The sequence below is a fragment of the Sorex fumeus genome, unplaced genomic scaffold (genome assembly GCF_029834395.1).
Source record: "Sorex fumeus unplaced genomic scaffold, SorFum_2.1 ptg000034l, whole genome shotgun sequence".
Taxonomy (NCBI): Eukaryota; Metazoa; Chordata; class Mammalia; order Eulipotyphla; family Soricidae; genus Sorex; species Sorex fumeus.
The window spans coordinates 7,620,780-7,644,710 of record NW_026606091.1 but is presented as its reverse complement, the minus strand read 5'-3'; the positions used below and the strand labels follow the sequence as shown (position 1 = coordinate 7,644,710).

Sequence of the window (23,931 nt, the reverse complement as noted above, 5' to 3'; positions counted from 1 at the left end):
AATATGTGAGGGTGGTAGGGCTGAAATAGAATTCCTCAAGAATTTTGGTGACTTCAATTATAGCAATCAATTTTATATTTAAGAAAGTTAAATTTCTGAGCTCCCATTTGACCCAGCAATACCACTCCTGGGAATATATCCCAGAGAGGCAAAAATGTATAGTCGAAGTGACATCTGCACTTGTTTGTTCATTGCAGCCCTCTTTACAATAGCCAGAAACTGGAAGAAACCTGAATGCCCAAGAACAGATGACTGGTTAAAGAAACTTTGGTACATCTACACAATGGAGTACTATGTAGCTCTTAGAAAAGATGAAGTCATGAAATTTACATACAAGTGGTACAATATGGAAAGTATCATGCTAAGCGAAATGAGTCAGAAAGAGAGGGATAGACATAGAAAGATTGCATTCATCTGGGGGATATAAAGTAACAAAGTATGAGATTAATACCCAAGAATAGCTGAGATCAGCACCAGGAGGATTACTCCATAACTTAGAGGCCAGCCGGGTATCCTAGAGGAAAGGGCTATTCAGATAGAGAAGGGAGCACCAAATAAAGGATGTTTGGAGGATCCTCCCAGGAGGGGAGATGCATGTCGAAAGTAGACTATGGACTGAACATGTTTGCCACTCAATGCCTCTTTTGCAGACCACAACATCCAAAAGGAGAGAGAGAACACAGGGGATTGCCCTGCCACAGAGACGGGGGGGATGGGGGGATGGGGGTGGGAGGGATATTATCCATGGTGGTGGAAAATGGGCACTGGTGGAGGGATGGGTATCTGATCATTGTATAATTGAAACCAAAGCACAAAAAATTGTAAATCTACAACTTTAAAAAAAATAAAATAAAATAAAGGGAAAAAAAAAAAAAAAAAAAAAGGTCTGTTTCAGAACAGAACCTCTTTGCAGGGCAATGAATTTAGAAGAGTTTGTAAAATGTATTATGGTTATGCCCAAATTTGATTGACTCGCAATAAAGTTAATTACATCTTTCATCCAAAAAAAAAAAAAAAAAAAAAAAAAAAAAGAAAGTTAAATTTCATCTAGGTTCAATAAATGTTTGTTGAAAGAACAGAATAAGAAACATTACAAACTTTGTTAGAGGTAAAGTTAGTTTGAAATTTATTAGAAATAGTTTAATTGTTCTACAAGTTTTAGAGAGAGAAAAAAGTTGGGTATTTTCCCTCTTCCTAAATACCAGTATGAAAATAAAAACTATGTTAATAGAGTGCCAAAACTACAACGAAGCTGGTATAGCTAGCATTTTAGGCAATGAAATCGGCCCAGAGCACTCCCACCCGCCCAAAACACCACAGAATTATTAACAGTCAGAAAAAGGCTATTATCCTTGTGGATAAAACTTTAATGTGAAAAGAAAATGTAGTATTTCAATGAATAAAGATATATATTAATGATGCTTCTGAGTTTTGCAGTATATCATAGCACTAATTACAAAAGCTAGGATATGGAAAAAATCAAATGTCCAATGACTGAATTTATAAAAAAGTAGTATATATACTTGAGAGAATACAGACTAGCTATAAGAAAATCATGCAAAATCATGCAATAAGATGCAGCTTGAATGGAGCTAGAGAGTATCATGGTTAGCTCAGACAGAGGGAGGGAAAACAAATAATGGATTATGTCACTCATCTATGGTACACAGATAAATAAGACAAAGGAATTAGAAGTATCAAATGGTGTCAAACCCTTGGCTCTAGGTAACAAAACTGAGAATGCTGAGAAAGGGGACAATGTCAAGGAAAGGTATAAAATGTAACACAGGACATAAGTGAAGGTTCCTGGGAACTTCGGTGGGGATATAGGACAAGGTGAAACCAAAACCTTGTATTAACACTGTTGTAAACATGAGACCCAAAATATAATCATTTTTTAAAGAAAGTTTTCCAAGAGAAAAGGGTATGGGGGGGGACCCTTGAGATGCTGGTGGAGACACAGAACCTTGTGGAAGGTGTAGAGTAGGAACTGGCGTGCCTGAAACTTTATTACTGACAGATCATAATGCCTAAATAATAATGGAGAAACAAAACCTATTGTAGCAAAGATAAATCTAGTATTCATTAAAAATGCAATACTCACAGTCATGAGTAAGGAAAAAAATTAATACTGGATGATCTCAATTTTTTATTTTAATTTCCATTAGTGAGACACCATCAGGTACAGCCGTAGACCTACAAATTCTTGTGCTTGGGTTTCAACCATACAATGATCAAATACCCATCCCTCAACCAGTGCCCATTTCCCACCACCACAGATCCCAGTATCCCTCCCACCCCCCATCGCCCAATCCCACCCTGCCTCTGTGGCAGGGCATTCCCTTTTGTTCTCTCTCTCTTATTGGGTGTTGTGATTTGCAAAAGAGCCAATGGGTGACAATCATGTTTGGTCTATATTCTACTTTCAGCATGCTTCTCCCGTCCTGGGAGGATCCTCCTAACACCCTTTATTTGGTGCTCCCTTCTCTATCTGAGCTGCCTTTTCCCCTAGCATCTGTGGCTGGCCTCCAAGCCATGGAGTAAAATTCCTGATACTAATCTTGGCCATACTTGGGTGTTAGTCTCCTATTTTGTTACTTTAAGTTCCCCAGATGAATGCAATCTTTCTATGTCTATCCCTTTCTTTCTGAGTCATTTCGCTTAACATGATACTTTCCATGTATCCACTTGTATGTAAATTTCATGACTTCCTCTTTTCCAACAGCTACATAGTACTCCATTGTGTAAATGCACCAAAGTTTCTTCAACCAGTCTGGATGATCTCAATTTTGGATGATCTCAAAAGTATTGCATTTCTTGTTTCTACCTGTTTATCTTTTTGGATTATTCAGAAATTCACATACTTACTGCTAACAAGCACAGATGCTTAACAAAAGTTTCTAAAGGAAAAAGGGTAACTTCATCAATACAAACTAAACTTCTCCCTTCCCAAGGTACTAACTGAAAATACCTGAATTTCCCTTAGATCTTTGTCGTGAAGATTTTGAAGTGGGTCAATAAAGTTCTGCTTTACTTCCATGTCCAAAGAGTCTTTTACTTCTGAGAGTTCCCTCATGGCCTCCCCAACATCACCAAGAGCAGGGCCTGGAAGGGAAGAATGAAGCCCACATACCATGTATAGGTGAAACACATTTGCAATATTTAGTCCATCACAGACCCAAACTGAAGAATTACCATATGCTTTTTGAAGACAACCAAGAAGAAAAAGGCTATAATGCCTGCCAAATAACTATTTTCCACCTAAGATAGGCCAAACCTGGCAAGAATCTCATTTCTCTCAAGTGGACAGTATCCTTCATTATAAAAAAAAAACAAATAAAAAACTAAAAACATAATCTGCGGGGCCAAAGAGACAGTATGGCAGGTAAGGCACTTGCTTTGTATACAGCTGACCCAGGTTCAATCTCTGGCACCACACATACTCCCCCAAGCACTGCAGGAGAGTTCCCTGAGCAGAGAGCCAGGTGTAAGCCCTAAGTGACACTGGGTATGCCCCCAAAACAAAACTGCAACAAGAAAAATTGCTTCTCCTACAAAAGGCACCACTTTTTTCCTGTTCAAAGCCACTGCATTTAGCAGAAGCAAAACCAAACAACAGAGAGCAGTGTTCTATCAGAAAGGTCAGTCATTTGCTGAGATATCCCCTTACAACAGAGGGAATAAAATCACTTGGTGTGGTAAAACTAAATATTAGGGGAGAGACAGGTACAGTACAAATTATTACTCACCTGGAATAACATAATATAATTCCATACACAAAAGAGCAAAAAAACAAATAAAGATTATGGGGATATCGTTAAATCAAGCTGGTTATATTTGCACTGTCTAAAAACTAAGTTACTGCCAGGTAAACCCACTAGGAAATGTCCAAGAATCTGGATATTTCACCCAAATCCTGCAGAGACTGAGATGTCATCAGAGTAAAAAGACAAAGGGAAAAAAAAGTTTGCAACAAGTAACAAAATGGCACGTAAAACAATGAAAGGAATGAAAACAAAGTTTGAGTCAATATACAAGTTAAACCTGAAACAGAATCAAAATATAAAATGATTTGAATAACTTTCTACAGAGCTTCTTCCTAGAACGGAAATCCCATTGGATCAGTGAAAGAGGAAAATACAAAAAGTACACATTACCAAAGTTGCAATCATCTCCCAGCTCTCTTCCGAATTTAAGCATGGCCTCTGCAAGTAATGCTTCTGCCTGAGGATAGCCTGGTCCTTTCTCCTGGCCACGAATTTTGGACATGGTGTTGATCATGCTGAGTTTAGCTCTGGAAGCTGAAGACAAAGAGGAAACCTGATTGGAAAGTTAGACATGTGCAACAGCAGAAATCTTGGAAAATTAGGCCTTACGTACTTGATAAACCGATTACTTGACAACTACATGCCTAGCTTCATTGTTTTTATCAATAAAATATGGCTGTTGGCATACATGGAGACATGGAATATATTTAATTTATTTGCAGTGTTGAAGGTTGACCCCAGGGCTTCATAAAAGCAAGGCAAGGCAAGTGCTTCACAGCAAAACTAAATTCTCAGACTGAGACAATTTTTAAATCATGATGAAACTCACCTTTTTTTTTTTTATCTCAAAACCTTAAGATATACAAAACAGAAAAGGCAAATCTATCCCAAGTGAATATTCTCATCTCCCTATGTTCTTTCTGTCCTTTCTTTATAATCCATTCTCCCTGCCATTATTTTCTAGAAGCCAGGTGGCCCTGCAGTAATCATTTTGAAAGTTGTGATGTCTACATTTTGGGATTCTACGATAGCACTGCGGGTAGGGTGTTTCCCTTGCATGTGGCCGACCAGGGCTTGATTCCTCTGCCCAGAGAGCCCAGCAAGCTACTGAGAGTATCCCTCACGGCAAAGCCTAGCAAGCTACTCGTGATGTATTCAATATGCCAAAAGCAATAACAAGTCTCACAATGGAGACATTACCAGTGCCCACTTGAGTAAATCAATAAACAACGGGAGGACAGTTGCTACAGTGCAGTCCTACATTATATTGCATTTCTAGAAACCCATGAGTTAAAGCAGAAAATTATTCATTCTTGCACTGTGGACTCCATGCCATTTTTAGTTATATGTATAAAATATAACTATTTTCAAAATCACTCCTTACTAAAATTTAGATGGTAAATAGAATACTGTGCTCATTTAAAAGACTTAATTTATTTTCAAGCACATAACTGCATCTGAAAAAAAGTATTTTGTGCCACAAAGAAAGTATTTTAGTATATTTTGCCCATATTTATATCAAAATGTTCTTAGAAAATAAGAGTTTTTATGGAAGAAAGAGTTTTAAGAACACCAAAAAAAAAATTATTCATCTGATTCTTAATACCAGGCAGGTTTTCTCATTTTATCAGAGTTGGGACTGTAAATTGAAGTAAGACTGTGCCCCGAACCCATCTGCATAGAAACCCAATAAAAGCATAGTTAATGAATGAATCGATTTCCAGTATTTCAGTAATTGGTAGTGAATACTGAACATTTATTTAAAATAGGCTTTCATTTAAACATTGATTTCAAGGTTAAAACTGTAGCCAAGGAGAATTTTTGCAAGATGATTCCTCCTAGCCTCAGGATATCACAGTGAATAAGTTAGTCATGGTCCAAGGCTTTACAATTTACAGTAGATTGGAGCATTTTTCAAATTGTAAAGTGAAAATCAGACTTAAGTGTATGTATTACAAGTTAGTACATACAAGGCAAATACCCTTCCTGCTCCTGCCGCTAACAATGTGTTTTTTAATGAAAGCTGGTTATTGATTTGTGCATATATCTTTATTCTGTTTAAAAGTTTGTTTTCTTTTAAGTAATTACAAGAAGTAATTGTAACAGTTTAACATACTCTGGTTGAATTTCAAATTCATCATTTTGAATATTCAATTACTAAGAGTCTTAGTCTTCTAATTATTTAAGAACATCTTGAATATGTTCTACATTTTCATCAGAAAGGGAATAAACATTCTTTAATTTTGTATATTCTTTCAAATCAGTCAAAACAGTAGTTAACCACATACTTGATCTAATTTTTTAATTATAAACGTACTAAACATTTATATAATGTCTCTCTTTGGTTTCTGGGTAACATCTGGCAGTGCTCAGGGCTTATTCCTGGTGGCTCTGAAATCAGGGTCATGCCCTGGCAGGCCTCAAAGAATCATATGTGGTGCCCTGGTACCAAGGCCAGTCAGCTGCATGCAAGGCAAGGGCCCTGCTCACTATACTACTTCTCCAGCCCCAATAACCTCAATGAGTAAAACGTTTGTGTTCTTAAAAAATACCATCAAACTTCTGAATTAACCATCCTTAAATTTTAATATTATTTTAAAATGATCTTTAAAAGATATAGTTAAAGAACACAGTAACCTGAAAAATATAAATTTAAGACATCAAATTCCTATAATTGAGTCTCAGTCTGGATTGTCTCACCATTAATGATTTCACCACTAATGCCTGCCCCTTATAATTCTGCCTTCCCCTCCTTACAACTGCCCTCTTCTTCTCTTCTTAAGGGAAATACCTACTTTTATTCCTCACTTTTTGTAAAAAGTGAGAAACCTTATTCTGTAGTATGAATTATTACAATCGCTCTAATTACCCCTTCCATCTTTATATTTCCATCTTCATTATGTAGTTTAAATTGTCCTCACGGGATTTACTGAAGAAACCACCCCAACTCAGGGAAGATGCTATGAGCAATCTCTCCCCCGATCCATAAGAATAGGACCTGGGATACTGACCCATGTATCTCTCAGAGTATCTCTAAGCATATCTTAGAAGAAAGCAGTGTGCAGAGAACACATTTACTCAGGTGGTGTCCTAATTAATGAAGGGTCTGGAAGATTATTCTTTGGAAAATATAAGCAGTTAAATAGAAGAGGGTAAAGACATTCACAGCTGGAAGCATCCAATGTAATGATCATAGAATAATCACGTTAGAATGATACTACTAGAGTTAGAGCCCCATCAACCACCAAATGGTTTTGCTTATACTATATTTGAAAAGGTCAATTACTAATACCAAATCTTGCAAAAAGCCTCTATTACAACAGAGACTAAAACCATCAAATATATAAATTAGAGAAAACAACTCCGATAGGAAAAATAGCTATCATTAATATTCTCACATTCTCACATATCTAATACATTATACAATAAAATAGAGAAAAACACTTAGAAATTGTCCTGTTTTACTTTTTTTAGGTTACATATTTTACTTGTGTCACAAGACTTTAAAGAAAATTTACTCTATACTGACTTCTTTTTTTCTTTTTTTAAATGTTAATTTTTTATTTTATTGAATTGCCATGAGACAGAGCATTATAAAGCTGTTCAGGATTGGGTTTCAGTCATACAATGTTCTAACACTCAACCCTTCACCAGTGTAATTTCCCAGGACCAGTGTCCTCAGCTCAGTTTCCCTCTCACTCTCCAAACAATGTATCCCCATGCATCTCTCTCTCTCTCTCTCTCTCTCTCTCTCTCTCTCTCTCTCTTTCTCTCACATTATATCTTTCTCTCTCACATTTTAGGCATTATGGTTAGCAATACAGATGCTGAATGTGATCATGTATATCACGTTACCTACTTTAAACACTCAGTTTTTGTCCAGAGTGATAATTTCCAACTAATGTTGTCATAATGAATCCTCCTCTATCTTTACCACCCTCTATCCTCCACACCCTTGTGGTAATTTCCAACCATTGACCAGTGATACCACTTCTGGGAATATACCCTGGGAGTCCAAAAATACACAACAGAAATGCCATCTGCACTTTTATGTTCATTACAACACTATTCACAATAATGAGACTCTGGAAATAACCTGAGTGCCCGAGAACAGACGATTAAATAAAGAAACTATGGTTTAGTGAAACTATAAATAAAGAAACAATAGACTACTATAGAGCTGTTAAGAAACATTGAGATCATAAAATTTGCTTTTAAATGGATGAACTTGGAGAGCATCATGCTGACTGAAATGAGTCGGAAGGAGACGGAGAGACATAGGATGACTGCACTCATTTTTGGGATATTAAAGAAAAGTCTGAAACTAATATCCAAGACCAGGGAAAACAGACCAGGAAGACTGGTTATGTTTAGAATTAGACTGTCTTACTTTAAATATTAATTCAAGTAAAAATTATAAAATTACATTGTTCATAAATTTGGAACAAATATCAGAATTAAAATATCAGAATTAAAAAATAAAATAAAAAGTTATGCATAAAATAAATTTTGGTATTTTTTACATCTCATCTTTTGTACAAGTTAAATTTAAAGACTAAATACTAACCTAAAAGAATTATACCATACTGATAAAATGGAAGAGAAAAGGAATATGAAAGGATGAGAAGACAGAAAAAGAGCAACCAATTCTCATCCTTTAAACTAAATCAGAGAACTTAACTAAAACTGGAAAACAATGCAGGAATGACAAGAGCATGTTGCTTTAAAACTGGAAGAAGATAAACATAAGGAAAACTCAAAAGGGTGTTGAAAGTATTGCTTCTGGAACAAGGAAAAGGGAGGAGGCGTGTTGTTCTATAAAAGCTTCTGCAACACAATTTGTTTTTAATAGTACATGTGTGTGTTACTTTGCATTGTGAAAACCTTAACTGAAATAGTTACCACTTCTTTATCACGCAGGAAAAAAGTTTAGTGGCTGAACTGGATAAGCAACATTCATAATACCTTGACAATCTAGGCACTACTCTAACCTGTAACCTCCAGTCACAAAGTTTCTATTACAAGATAGGTTCATTGGTATAAAGAGAATTGTCTAGGGAGAGGAAAGTTGATAAGGAGTAACTCATAAAATGCCACTGGGAAATATACTCAAAAGAAAGGCTTGTTAGGGCTGGAGTGATAGTACAGTGGGGAAGGTGTTTGCCTTGCAGGAGGCTGACCTGGGTTCAGTCCTTCCAATCCCATCTGGTTCCCCTAAGCACTGCCAGGAGTAATTTCTGAATGTAGAGCCAGAAGTAACCCCTGAGTATCGCTGGGTTTGATAACCCCCTATTCCCCCCCAAAAAAAAGAAAGAAAAGAAAGTCTTGCTGAGTTTACATTTCAGAGATTTGTGAAAGAAAAGGTATTGCAGGAATTTAAACAGCAGGGAGTGAAATGAGGAAGACTACACATGGTTGGTTGGTTGGTCTATTCTGAAAAGAAAAAGGAGGAAGAGAGTGTGTGTGTGTGTGTGTGTGTGTGTGTGTGTGTGTGTGTGTGTGTGTGTGTGTGTAGGGGTGCAGTCCCATTATCTGGTCTTCTGTTAAAAATAGCAGTTTCATATTTGGACTCAAAATCTAGGCTATCTTTTAAAGACAAAGTGGGGCAGCCGAGGCTCCATCTGAATTGGCTCCCAATTCTACAGCATAATCTGGGCTAGAGAATTCCTAATGAGCTTTCTAATTCTGGAAACAGCTAAAGAGAAGTCAGAGAGCTCAGCTGAGAGTAAGGCAGAAGCTCTGCTCTGTTGCTGCCAGAGCTCTTTTCCACTAAACTGAGAGTGGAGTCCCTGTAGTCACTACTGTGTTCACTAATGTGCTAACAGGCTAAATCTTAATCAATTTTTATTATCCGAACAAACAATTCTATTTTCTCATTCATGAAAACAGCATAATTCAGTTTGGCTCATACAACAGAGGTAAAAACCCAGACTTCAAGTTTTGTAGTTTGAATTCCTGAAAAATTTCTCATCACAAGGTTGTTGCTGTCAATATTCAGTGCTAAAAAGCAAAAATAATAACCAGCACAGACGCACACAGACCCTGAAGAATGGAAAGCACTCCTTCCCTTTTTATGTGCTCTCTGCTATGAATATGGAGGCTGGGGTTTTCTATTGTCAGTTTAGTTGCCCATCTCTTCCCGACGTTATGGAGTCAGTGCAAAGCGAGGTTAAACAAGATTTGGAAGGTGCAGATACAGTCATCGTCTTGACACTCTAAAGGGGTTCACAGGTGAGAGGAAATGACAGAGAGAGGCAGAGAAACAAATAGTCTGCAGCTTCTCCTGCTCATCCCTACTCTGTGACCAGCTCTTCTGCTTGAAAGTTTGAAATCTGACTCTCTTGACCACAGTTTTCCAAGGCCTGAAATCTTGCTACAAAACCTCAGATATATCACTAGAGAGGCAATCACCTTCACCTCCTATAGCTTTCCATGCCCGCCACCTAATGCAGCTGGACATGCCCACCTTCCAGATTGCTCTCTAGGTTCATTTACAGGTCTATGGCCTTTCGATCTATCCTTCAGCATCTCTGTTTTGACTTTTGTGCTAGGGCACAAGGAAGACACATACTGCTTAGACTTGTGGTGTCAGGGACCATCAGTGCTACTTCCATGGTGCTTACGTGTCTTCAAGATTATGTTCAGAAGTGCCTGGGAGTCTGCATGATGCCAGGGATAGAAGCCTAACCCCTGTCCTATATTCCTGGCCCTGATTGTATTGCTTATTGTATAAAATTCAATTCAATAAATCTTGACAATTTTTATGAGACAGAGAATCTTTTTTCTCTTTGTGTGTTTTTTCCCTTTTTGGTGTCAGGAATTAGAGCAAGGGCCTCATAGATGAAGAGCATGTGCTCTCCCACAGATCCTCACTGTGTGATTTCTTTTAAAGTACACATAATAGGTTTTTAAAGTAAAGTAAAGGCCCTCCCGTTGATCATTGATTTGCTCGAGCAGGCCCAGTAACGTCTCCATTGGAGACTTTGTTGTTACTGTGTCTGGCATATCAAATACTCTCGGTAGCTTGCCAGGCTCTCCGAGAGGGGCGGAGGAATCGAACTCGGGTCGGCCATGTTGGCTGCGTGCAAGGCAGACGCCCCACCCGCTGTGCTATGGCTCCAGCTTTTTAACTTGAAGCTATCATTGATCCATACTGTAGTAGTATGAAATATTTTGAAATAAGAAATATAGCAAGATTTTGTCTTAACTTATAACTTTAACAGCATTTAGAACATAAAATCTGGAGGGAATTATAATGTAACCTGCACAGTTTTGATTTGTATAATTATATACTTGAAACATATAATGCTGTAAACTGATTTAACTTTAATAAAACTTTTTTAAAAATCAAAGGACTAGGCTGGGGAAAATGGCTCAGTGGTAGAGTATATGCCTTGCATGTGTGAGGTCACTGGATTTGAAGCTCTGGTACCACTCAAACCAAAAAAAAAAAAAAAAAACAAAGCCCCAAAGTCAAATGCCTTTGACACCATTTATACACTGATTTTCTTAACCCAAACAGTAATATTGCCATCCATAGCTAAATGTTTAAGGGATCTCACTAAGATATTAAAACATATCTATAGTATGTCTTTGTTTTCTTTGTATTTGAGATAATTTTTTAATCTTCAGTGTGAGAATCTGAAAGTCACAAATGTCTTTACAAGAAATCACACACTGTGATTTCTGTATATTACTTGACTTTTCTGAGTCTCAGTTTCTTCATCCATAAGACACTGAGAAGAGGGAGATTTAGAAAATTTCTAAAATTCTAAAATTCTTTAATAAGTTATCTTATTTCAAAAGATTCTTTTCAAAATACTTCTCAAAAAAAGCATGCCCTCTTTGTTTTTGTTTGTTTTGTTTTTCCATAGAAAACTTCTGGCAGTTTGCCTAAATTTTGAGAACTGTTCCTGTTCTTGGAATGGCCTCTTTCATTTATTGCCTCTCAATACATACGGTTTCTTCCCTGACACGCTTTGCCACTTCCAGTGCTACAAAAATGTGATTCTTCCCTCATTTGAGCTCTACTCTTCCCTACACATACAGCGATCATATATCAACTGTTTCCTGCTCTAAGTATGAGAATCTCTAGCACAGTCAAACATACAGAACCTGCTTCCTTAATGATTGTGAATTGAATGGCTTCATTGAAAAGATCTGACATCTTATAAAATGTAGGCTGAATGCATTTTTCCCAATCTTTAGGAAAGACTGCAGTATGGAAAAGGCCATCTATTGTGCTTTGAAATGGAGCTAAAGGCTGTTGTTAAGACCTAATTACACACTAACTTTAAGATGTGAGAGTACAACTTGGAAGTATGAGTCATACTGATGACAATCTGGCATTATCCTTACCATATCTGAGCCCACTGGGTCTTTATCTTTCTCTTGACTCAATTTCTTTAAGTGCAATAGGGTGTAATCCTACTGTGCATGCACATTCCATACTGGGAGCCAGATACTCTGAATGACACCAGGAAAATCTGCTCTCAGTGAAAGTGATAAGAAATGGTTTCCACAATCTCCCAGAATAAGAACCCAGGTGCTTCATATATTGTATTAAAGAGGAACTTCTGAGCTAAAGAGTAAGCCATTGGTGGGGGATTAAAAAGATCTAATGAGGGGTGAGAGAGATAGTACAGTGGGTAGGATACTTGCCTCACATACTCTGACCCAAGTTCCACACCCAGCACCACATATTTCTTCCCAAGTCCACCAGGAAAGTCTTGAGTGCAGAGCCAGGAGTAAGCCCTGAGCACAGATGGATATATCCCAAACCAAATAAATAAATAAATAAAAGATCAAATTAATAGAAATCAATAAATAGGTTACACTTAATAATTATGAATCCTATGATATGGAAGAATTTTGAATTTGTATTGACTTGTTGAAATTTAGCAAATAATATTTTCTTCTGATAAAAGGAATAAAACACATATTTATTTAAGTGCACTTATCCTAGCAGGAAGACTTGGAGATCAGCAATCCCCAGCCTCTGCTCCAAATTATCTTGCCAGCTAGTGGGGGATAACTTGAGAGAACACTTGATATGTGTTCTCACAGATATATCTATGATATGAGGCAGACACAACCACATTATGGACAAGGTTATAAAGTTTTCACACCACAAAAAGAGCAGTGAATTCTGCCTAGGAGAGTAGGCTATGGAGAGCCACAGGTGCAAGAGGAGATGGGCTTACCTGAAGAGTAAGCTATAAAGGACACATGACTCCACTTTTCTGTTTAGCCTGAGGACTTGGAAATTTTGAGAAGTCTGAGCTTGAATTGCAAGTCTGAGTAAACAATCTCAAGAGGACAAAGTTGATGCCACATTTTGATGAACCCTGAATTTCTTGCTAAGGAGTTCAAATTATTTTTCTCTACAATGTGTTCCCAGTACCTTTGGATGGGAACACATAGAGAATTAAGATCAAAACTTTCAAATGTATGTTCATTTAGATAAAATAAAATTTATGCTTAAAAATTATTCTTCTTGGGGCTGGTGAAACAGTATAGAGGGCGAGGTGCTTGTCCTGCATGAAGTCAACCTAGGTTCAATCTCTGGCACTCAATATGATCTCATGAGTCTCATCAAAAGTGATTCCTAAGCACAGAGTCAGGAGTAAGGTCTGAGCACAGCTGGGTGTGCGGCCCTCCCACCAAAAAAAGGGAGAAAATATTTTTTTCAGTATAGGATCACCTGAAAGACATTAAGGCAAGATGAGTTGTGGAAATTTTCTAATAGGTGAATTTTAGATAAAGTGGGACATTTCAGGTAGAGCAAAAGTTGGTGATCTAGTCTTTTTAAACTACTGATGCTTTCAAAGGTGGTACTGGGTTTACTAATCAACTGTACCAAATACATACTGGGTCACTATATCAACAAAGTGAAAAACACTGGTTGCTAACTTCACTTCTCACTATGCTGCAAAGAAATTTTAAGTGAGTTATAACTCCAAATGTGGAAGAAACAACAATATAACTTTTATAAAATGACACAGGAAAATATACTCATGACGTTTGCATAAACATATCATATAAAGTTTTATTAAAATAGGGCAAAAAAGAGCACCACTTAAAAAGAAAAATGCAAACTGACATCTACTAAATTTAAGATCTTTTCCTTTAAAAAGAAACTACTAAAAACAGTTAAAGACAATGAGCAGAGTGGGTTAAAATAATCATTATCTATATCCAAAGTAGGGCAAGTATTTGGAAAATTAAAATAATCTTTGAACTATTAAGAAAAACAACTTTTTTTTTTGGCCAGAGCAGTAGTATTTTGGTAGGGCACTTGTCTTGCATTTAGTAAACCCTGGTTTGATCTGTGCCACTATACATCATCCCCTGAGCAAAGCCAGGTGTGATTCACCTGGGCACGGAGCTGAGACTAAATCCTGAGCACCACCAGGCATGGTGCCCAAAACAACAACTAAAAGTTCCAATTAAAAAATTATGCACTGGGGAATGTGCACTGGTAGAGGAATGGGTGTTTGATCACTGTGTGATTGTAACCCAAACATGAAAACTTGTAACTACCTCATGGTGATTCAATAAAATTTAAATAAAATGCACAAGAGACATGAAGACATTATTAAAATTAACCAAGTTCTTAATGAACATCTAAAAAGAAACTTCGTTAGTTTGGTAAGCCAGTAAAATTACACTGAAACTTATTCATAAAAATAAAAGTTAAAAAAAATAAAAATTTCAGTATATGTATGAAAAATTGTTTGGAATGCAACTCATTGGTATTTACCAAAGCTGAAGAGACTATGGACCCTATGCCCCAGCATTTCCACTTTGGGAATAATGTATATGGTTAGAAATGTGTATATGTAGAGTAGAATAGACATATTGAAAATAGCAGAAAAACTGAAGACTCTAAATGTATCAGTGAGAAAATCAATTGTGCTATGCCTTCATACTAATGAGAATTTGGGAAAAAAAAACCGTACTGTGACACACAATTACAAGTATAAAACTGGGCAGAAGAAACTAAATCAAAAATAATGCTCTATGATTCTATTTAAGTTCTGAAATGGAAAATAAAACCTGTATGGTAAGAAAAGTCAGAATAGTTTCTGCCTTGTAACCCCAAAAGAATAAAGTTCATAGGATGCTAATAATATTCAGTGTCTTGAACTAGGTCCTACTCTCCCTTCCTCTGGGGGTCGGGGGGCACATCCAGTGAAGCTCAGAGGTTACTCTGGCTCTGCATTCAGGAATTACTCCAAGAGGTACTCAAGGGACCATATGGGATGCTGGGGATTGAACCTGAGTCAGCCACATACAAGGTAAATGTCCTAACCACTGTACTATCTCTCTGGCCCCATAGGTCCCTTTCTTTACATAGGAGAATCAGTTTGTAAAAATGTATTAAGTTATATGATTTGAGCAAAGTAGTTCTTCCTGTATTTTATCTCGCTACACAGAAAAAAAATTACTGAGGTCAACAAGTTTCTTATGGAATCCATCGGAATGGTACTTGGTTACCAACAGTTTTAAAGGACTCTAGGTAAATTTCACATAAAGTCAAAGCTGAGAAATACCACATTAGAGTCTACAGACTGAGTACGTAGGTGTACTCAGTACGAAGAAAATGTAAGAAGAGATCTTCAAGAGAAAATGTAAAAATGTTTTGGTTTCAGTACATATTAAGTCTAGAGGAAATTCATGAAAATGTAGAAAACAGAAAGGTGAACAGTAAGTTCAAAAAAAGTACAGAGGGGGGTGTGGTGTCACCAGCAGGTCAATCTGTACCCACAGGGAGAGTACGTCATAAGCCTGATGTACTTCAGGTTTCTTGATACCCCAAAATTGCCACTATGACTCTGGCCCAAATCCCAACAACTAAAACTAAGGACCAAGTTTCCAAAGAAATTAAGTGGCCAAAAGTTAGGTATGTGGGAGCCATGCTAACCACCTCCGGCTCAATTATACAGGCACATTTCTTGGCCTTGCTTCAGAGACCCATAAATAAATCTCGAAAGAGATCAAAAGTCACAGTTAATCTCAGAGCATACAAGGAAACAGTCCCAGAGAGGCTGGTTCAGCCTGGTGCTTGCTCAAGAAGAGCCAATAGCAGACACTTGCTTCCACAATCCAAAATCACAACCATGCCCCCAGCAGAACTCCACTGTCTCAGGATGGATCTCATTGAGATATAAAGGTAAAGGTAAAGGTAAAGGCCCTCCCGTTGATCGTCGATTTGCTCGAGCGGGCCCAGTAACGTCTCCATTGGAGACTTTGTTGTTACTGTGTCTGGCATATCCAATACTCTCGGTAGCTTGCCAGGCTCTCCGAGAGGGGCGGAGGAATCGAACTCGGGTCGGCCATGTTGGCCACTTGTAAGGCAAACGCCCTACCCGCTGTGCTATCGCTCCAGCCCTCTAGGCTGGAGCGATAGCACATTGAGATATAATCTGCTGAAAATTTGGGTATGTGGGTTTTGTGACTTAAATTTCCAGGCTTTTTGGGGGGGGGGGGGGCAGAATGGACTACCTACTCCCACTTCCCTATACTCCTGGAAGCACTGGCAGTCAGTCCCATGAACCAACTCTAGTGCCACTATGTAAGCTTTTCTACCAGTCTTGCTCCATATATAGATCTTGAAAGAGATCAAAAAGCTGCAGATAATCTCCGCTGAACAGATCAGCCCGGTGCCCACACAAGGAGAGCAGCGGCAACTGCTTGCTTCACAATATAAAATTGCTTTCATGTCTATGGACAGACTCCACCATCTTGATATGGATCCCACTGATATATAATCTTCTGAAAATTTGGATATGCGGGTCTTGTGACTGAAATCTCCAGGCTTTCTCAGGGCTGGAATGGGCTACCTCCCTCTACCATGCTCTACTTCCAGAAGCTTCGGCAGTCATATCCACACCCTAAGGCTGCCACCCAGTTAACAAAAAAAAAACTACTCCAGGGGTGGAATGGAGGGGTTGGAGGGGGTTGGGAGGGATACTGGGAGCACTGGAGGTGGAGAATGGGCACTGGTGGAGGGATGGGTACTCAATCATTGTATAACTGAAACCCAAGCACAAAAAATTGTAAGTCTACAACTGTACCTCAAGGTGTTTCATTAGTAAAAAAAAATTAAATGAAATGGAAAAAAAATTATATCACCATAAAAAAAAAACTACTCCAGTCTTACCTTCCCGATAAAAATATTGAATTCCCTGAACAAACATGATGACCTCCTAGTACCTGTATTGCAAACTGTAATGCACAAAAGGAGAGAGAGAAAGAAGAAAAGTGTCTGCCTTAGAAGCAGGCTACAGGGGGCTGGGAAGTGGGAAGGTGATAGTGGGAGAGGATCGGGGGGACACTGATGACGGGAAATAGGAATAAGAGAAAGAAAAATCAGATAATATAAATAAGAGAAAGAGAAATCTTCCCTATTTATGATGAAGCAATTTCTACCAACATTTTCCTTTTTTCCCAATGATAAATATTTATTTGTTAGGTGAGAATTATTCTTTAATTAGTGTTACAATAGCAAGATTTTCACAGAAACAATTTGATCTTAACCTTCACAGCAATCTTGTGGGTGTGTTTGTATCACTGTCATTTTCAAAAGGAGGAATAGGCTGTATGAATTGATTAAGAGTGTGGAGGCTCAGAGAGACTGTGAATTTTGCCCAAGTTCTCTGAAGGTGCTCTAGAACAGAATTTAAATTCACATTTGAGCAACTCCAGAGCCTGTTCACTTTTCCATGAATTTCTCATGGATCTACAAGTTACAGGTGGAAATTCCCAAATTTCCAGAGGGCTCAAAAATAAAAAAGGAAGGAAGGAAGGAAGGAAGGAAGGAAGGAAGGAAGGAAGGAAGGAAGGGAGGGAGGGAGGAAAGAAAGGAGGGAGGGAGGGAGGGAGGAATGGAGGGAGGGAGGGAAAGAGGGAAGAAAGAAAAGAGAAAAGGAGGGAAGGAGGGAGGGGAATGGAGGTTTGGAGGAAAGGAGGGAGAGGAAGGAAAGGAGGGGAGGGGAGAGAAAAGGGGAGGGATGGTATGTAGAACAATTTTGTGGAACTTTGTCTTTAATCTATAGCATCTGATGATAACTCCAATTAATAGTGTCAGAATTGAACTATAAGATACCCAGCTAAAGTAGGAGAATTGGTTTGTGTGGGGAAATAACCCACACAAAGTAATGTTAGAGGTGTTCTCAAGACAGTTTTCTTTTTCTGCTATGCACTTATGTATCAGGATAGGTGTTAAGAATTAACAGAAAATCAAGTTTCCTTTTCTAGAAGCAGCAGAACATGTCAAATCAAGAAACCTTGAGGACAAGAAAAAATAACGTTTTTCTTAAGGGAGTTTGTCCCTAAGGAAAATGAAGGCAAAGGGGAGTTCTTTTTCCTCAAGAAAGGTTGTGGGGAGACAGGAAGGGAAGAGAATCAAGAATTTTTTCCTCCTTTAAGTTTATTGCTTAAAAAATGCTTAATTTTTTTATTAGGATAATTAGCAAATGGGACTTTTTTAGCTCTAGGAACCAGTAAACTTTATAAAAGAGTCAGCAGTAATGATACGACCCAGCACAAATCTGGACACTAGATAGGGAGATGAAGGTGTGGAGTACTGTTAAAACCACTGTTCCAGGAGTTGGAGTGATAGCACAGTGGGTAGGGCGTTTGTCTTGCATGTGGCTGGCCCGGGTTTGATTCCCAGTATCCCATATGGTCCCCTGAGCACTGCCAGGGGTAATTCCTGAGTGCAGAGCCAGGAGTAACCCCTGTGCATTGCCAGCGATAGCACAGCGGGTAGGGAGTTTGCCTTGCACGCAGCCAACATGGCCTACCCAAGTTCGATTCCTCCGCCCCTCTCGGAGAGCCCGGCAAGCTACCGAGAGTATTTGATATGCCAGACACAGTAACAACAAAGTCTCCAATGGAGACGTTACTGGGCCCGCTCGAGCAAATCGATGATCAACGGGAGGGCCTTTTTAAAAAGCAATAAATAAATAAAACCACTGTTCCCTGCCGGAGGTGCAAGGGAGCCAGCCATCACTTCTGTACCAAAATTTGCTCTGCCCTAAGTGACCCAGACAAGGAGGTTGAAGAAGAGAATTAAAAATAAATAAATTTTAATAAATCACAACAAGTGTTAAACTGCTGGATTGTGTTCTCAAGAGTGCTTCCTTCCTTTTCCAAGTGTGAAATCTCAAATAAGAAATCACTGACAGGGTATGTTCCTGTCGAAGAAAAGCCAAGACTACCCGTGGCTTGTGCTGATGAATACACTCAGGCAGAAGGGGTAACACTACAGGATTCCAGGTTGCATCTTCACATTCTGATTGTTAAGCGAAACCTGATGGACCCAGAACCTATCTAGGAAGATACAGAATAAAACTGTCTCTGAAGGCTTTTACTGCTATTAGTGACTCAACTCCTTTGCCATCTCTATGTACCTTACAGAAACCAATCCTAGTTGCCCAAAAGAACATAGATTCTCATAAACAAATACTTAATGATTTGTGCTCGAACCATATGTGCTCATGGATTTTACCATCTGGCCTGAAATTTTAGAATGAATCCTGAAGTGCTGATTATCAAAATCATGTTTCATGGATAGTTTGATCATTTAAGAAGCATTTACTGTGGGTAACTCAGACAGAATATCTCTTTACTCCTTTCAATATCACAGGATTATGAATTTTGTTTTCTCTGTATCCTTTTTATTAATTTGGTTTTGCGCCAACACCTGGGGATCCTCAGGGTTTACTCCTGGCTCTGTACTCAGGAATTACTCCTGGCAGCACTTGGGTGGGGTGCTATACGGGATGCCAAGGATGGAAGCCAGGTCAGCCACATGCAAGGTAAATGCTCTACCCACTGTACTATCATTCTAGGCCCTCTGGTTTTTCCATTTTACAGATAAGAAAAATCACCATATTGAGAAATGACGAATTAGAATTTGAACACTAGTTGTGTTCTGAACATGGCCCTTATGTCAGAATGCAAATTTATTACATCTTCATTAAAATAGGTCAAATCTGAAACTGGAAAGATAATATTGTGGGCAGGGCAATTGCCTTGCCCATGGCCTACAATGGGTTCAATCCCCATCACCCCATGTAATCCCCCTAGCCTATCAGGAATGATCCCTGAAGTTAGAGCCAGGAATATGAGCACTACAGAGTGTGGTCCCAAAACAAAATAAAATAGGTCAAACCAGGACTAGTCACAGAAAATTGTAGCACATCCGCTATATTTATACTTGTTAGGTATTTTAAAATGCAGAGCTAAGGAAGTGTGACACTTGAACTGGGGAGGCAGGATGAGTCCTGCACCACGAGGTGAGAGCCTGAAGGTCTTTCCATCTGTAAACTTTAGGGAACGCCTGACCTCTTTGGACTCCTGGGTCCTCATCTGAAAGAAAACCAACTCACCTGATTTCTCTAGAGATTTCCAAGTCTAAAATTCTATCATGCACACATTAGAATGTAGTATGATGACTGAACTAGGTCAGCTGCAAACAAGTAGATAATATGTAGCACTGTGCACAAAACCTTAATGTACACTTCAAAACTAATAAATGTCATCATCTTCAAGGTCACTGCTAAGATAAAAACCAATCTTTAAAACTCCTGTATAAAGATTTATTTTTTCTTTTTCATCTGCTACTTAAGATTATTTTTCTACAAGAGTGAATATCTTAACCAGATCTTTTTTCCATTATTTTGAGTCACTGTGAGATACAGAGTTACAAAGCTGTTTATGTTTGGGGTTCAGTCATACAGTGTTCCATCATTCCATCATCCATCTCTCCACCAGTGTACATTTCCCAACACCAGTGTCCCACTTTCCTTTCTGTCATTTCCCCCTCAGCCTGTCTCTATTGCAGGCACTTTCCTCCCTGTCCCCCCCGCCCATTTTGAGCATTATAGTTTGCAATGCAGCTACTTAGAAGTTATCATGCTTGCTCCCTCACCCATTTCAGCATATAGTTCTTATCCAGGACGATCATTTCCAACTATCTTTCCCACAGTGGAGTCTTCTCTATCCCAACTGCCTTTTCCCTCAGCATCTGAGACAGGCTTCCAACTGTCTAACCAGCTCTTAATTATCTAATTTATATTTAATAATCTTTAAACAAGAATCTTTTTCTTTAAAAATTGATTTGTTTGAAAAGTAAAAATGTTATTGCAAAGAAAACAAGTAATTATTCTTTTTGGAGAAAATTATCAAATTTTGGTAGGGATATCAATTACAAAATACAACACTGTGAATAAGCATTATTAAAATTTTAAGTCTAAAGTGAGCTTTAAATGTGAAAACACAGCTTCTATTTGAAGTAAAAGAACTGGAACTTCACTTTTCTATCAAAGCTTTTCTCATTTCCTATAATTAATTCAAGGGTAATCAAAGGATTAACATAGATCTGGGTTGATACAGTTCACCAGCTCACCAGCTTTGCAGGAAAGAGGGGTACTTAGCCTACTCTCTCAGACTCCCTGTGCTAAGTAAGAGAAGATAACCCTCAGTGCCAGAATTATCGGAGTAGTGAAAGGAAGTAAAATACCTTAGTCAAAACATCACTAAACAATTATTAGTTCGTTCCTTTCTCTGATTTGGCTGGAGAAAACTGTAACTACTCACTTCCCTGAAATGGCTACTGAGAGCTTAAAATTTAACTTACCATTTTATTATTTATCAAGTCTCAGTGATATCTTTAATTAGAGAAAAATTCCAAATTTCTTTAAATTTATAAAGTCTAGTACAGATATTATAATTGGGGTATGAGTACAAAACTCCAAACCACATTAAATTAGATTTGAAACTTAATATAAGTAATACATAATATAAATTATGTAACTATTATGATTGCTTATAATGACCTAATTTTCCTGAGCAAAATCTCAGAAGAACGGAGATGTTAAATGAGTTCTCTGATGCTCCTGACACAGAGAGCCACATGTCGTCTCAGCTTGCATGCTAGCAATTATTAGAGGATACAAGAGATTTATAGAATAGTGAGATAAATTTTCTCAAACCTCTGCAGTTTCCTTTGAAGGAAATGTCTTCAAAAACTAAGAGAAAGAAAGCAGATTTGCAGGTTGACTTATTTCTAACTTCAACTCTAGCCTTGAATAATGTTCTCATCAACCCAAATAATATTATTTATAAATCATACCTCCCTCTAAAGTGACAGAACTCTTCCATGTCCCTGTTGAGCAGAAAGCAGCAGGGAGGTTTTTAAGACACTGAGCAGTGGCAGGCCATCAGCAGCTCCAAAGAACCCAGGAGATGGGGCAGCAAACATCTCCCACCTCCATGCTGGGCGTGGCTAGGTGCCAGCCCCATTTCACAGCACGCTATGAGACAGCAGGGAACTGCTCTACAGAAATAGAAATGGTTCTAAAAATTAAAAACTACAAAACACACAACTCTCTGTGAACAAACTAGCATCATTACCTTTGTTTCTTCAAGTTTTCAGAGCAGATAGAGGGTGGGAACTTGAAACCACAATGCAGGGAAAGGGAACTTTGCCCTGGCGGCCTTGTTTGTAGAACTGTGGTGTAAGCAACTGAGTACTCATTTGTATTGTTTTCTCTTGTTTTGGTATTAAACAATGAACATTGTATTATAACTTACAATTAGTTATAACTGTAATTGTAATTATAATTACAGCCTTGTTCAAATAAGAAATAAACCGTGTCTAAACATTAAAATTATTAAAGTCAGGTCAACTCAGTTATACATAATCTGTTTTAGAATTAATCCCTACAAAAAATATTCAGTTTTTTTATTGAATATTATTTCAATTATTTAAATTTTATAGAAAATTTTATTTATTTTTTAACAGACTATTTTAAAGATTTCAAATGATAATAACCACATGAAAGACAACAGAACCTGAGTACTGGTTTATAAAATTGAGTTTATAAGGAAGAGTGGAAGGGAGTGGCTGGGAGGAGACCCTGAGACAACTGTGTAGGGAGGCAGGCACTAGGGCCACCCGTGTGGTGTTGAAACACTGAATGCTAGGAGACAAGTCATTAACAGCATTGTAAATAAATCACTGTGCCTTGAATTAAAAAAAAGTTAAAAGAATAAAGGCAGCGATTGCAGGTGGAGGGGAAGAGAACCGAGGTACTCATAAGCAGGGCTGTGATTCCGGATTTTATACAAAGTGTCAAGTACTCTGCCAGGTACTTTTCCCTGCCTCCAGGTTCAGAACACCTCTAGTTTTCGAATAGAGTGAACCATTCTAACACTGCTTGGGCGTTTTGAGACTTCACACCCTTTTTTGCTTTCATGCAAGCTACCCAAAGAGCCCAAGGTGATGGAAGACAAAACAGCCTGATGGCTCCAACAGTGATAGAGGAGCTCTGGGATATAAGATTTCTGTCTGTTACAGAATCAAGTCCCACAAACTTAGTGGCACAAATCATGAATATTTGTTGCTCGAGTAAAAGGCCCTCCCGTTGATCATCGATTTGCTCGAGCGGGCCCAGTAATGTCTCCATTGGAGACTTTGTTGTTACTGTGTCTGGCATATCGAATACTCTCGGTAGCTTGCCGGGCTCTCCGAGAGGGGCGGAGGAATCGAACTCGGGTGGGCCATGTTGGCTGCGTGCAAGGCAAACGCCCTACCCGCTGTGCTATTGCTCCAGCCACCTTGGTTAATTTAAGTTAGAAATCCACTGCAACTGAATCAAGTCTGAAGAGTTTCTACAAGGCTAATCTGGGTGAAGGTCCCTTGTTGATAAGGAGCTTGAGTGGAGAAAAATCTTCAAACTCACCCAGGTTGTTGACAAATTTTCCCTGCTTATGAAAATTTACCTGAAGATTCCTGATTCTTATCAGCTGATGACTAGTAGCTGCCCTTGGATCCTATAGGATAACCAGCTCTTTGACATTCAGCCCTTTCCGAAGGCAGTCACAATAGGGAAAGTGACTTCTAGGCCAGAATGATAAGTTTCTTAATGAGGTCTATTGAGACAGTTTTAAGTAATGTAATATGATGGTGATCTTGACACCACAAACTTTGCCATACTATAGGATCAAATTGGGAGAATAAATGGTTGATTCTCTATCTCTGCCATATTCTACAGGTTTGAAATAAATCACATATGCCACCCACATCAAAAGAAAATAATTTTAAAAATATGCTAAAATTATATTTAAATGTGAATGTTGTTTCTTTTTA

The 23,931-nt window shown here is 38.3% G+C and overlaps 1 protein-coding gene across 1 annotated transcript in view; it reads right to left on the bottom strand.

The window, feature by feature from the left end:
* SH3GL2 (SH3 domain containing GRB2 like 2, endophilin A1) overlaps window positions 1–23,931 on the bottom strand; it is a 205,090-nt gene that overhangs the window by 8,886 nt on the left and 172,273 nt on the right. The window contains exons 4-5 of the mRNA XM_056117195.1: window positions 4,158–4,301; window positions 2,972–3,105 (exon numbers count right to left, since the gene is read on the bottom strand). Of these exons, the coding sequence (XP_055973170.1) occupies window positions 2,972–3,105; window positions 4,158–4,301 (278 nt within the window). The remainder of the gene's footprint in view (window positions 1–2,971; window positions 3,106–4,157; window positions 4,302–23,931) is intronic.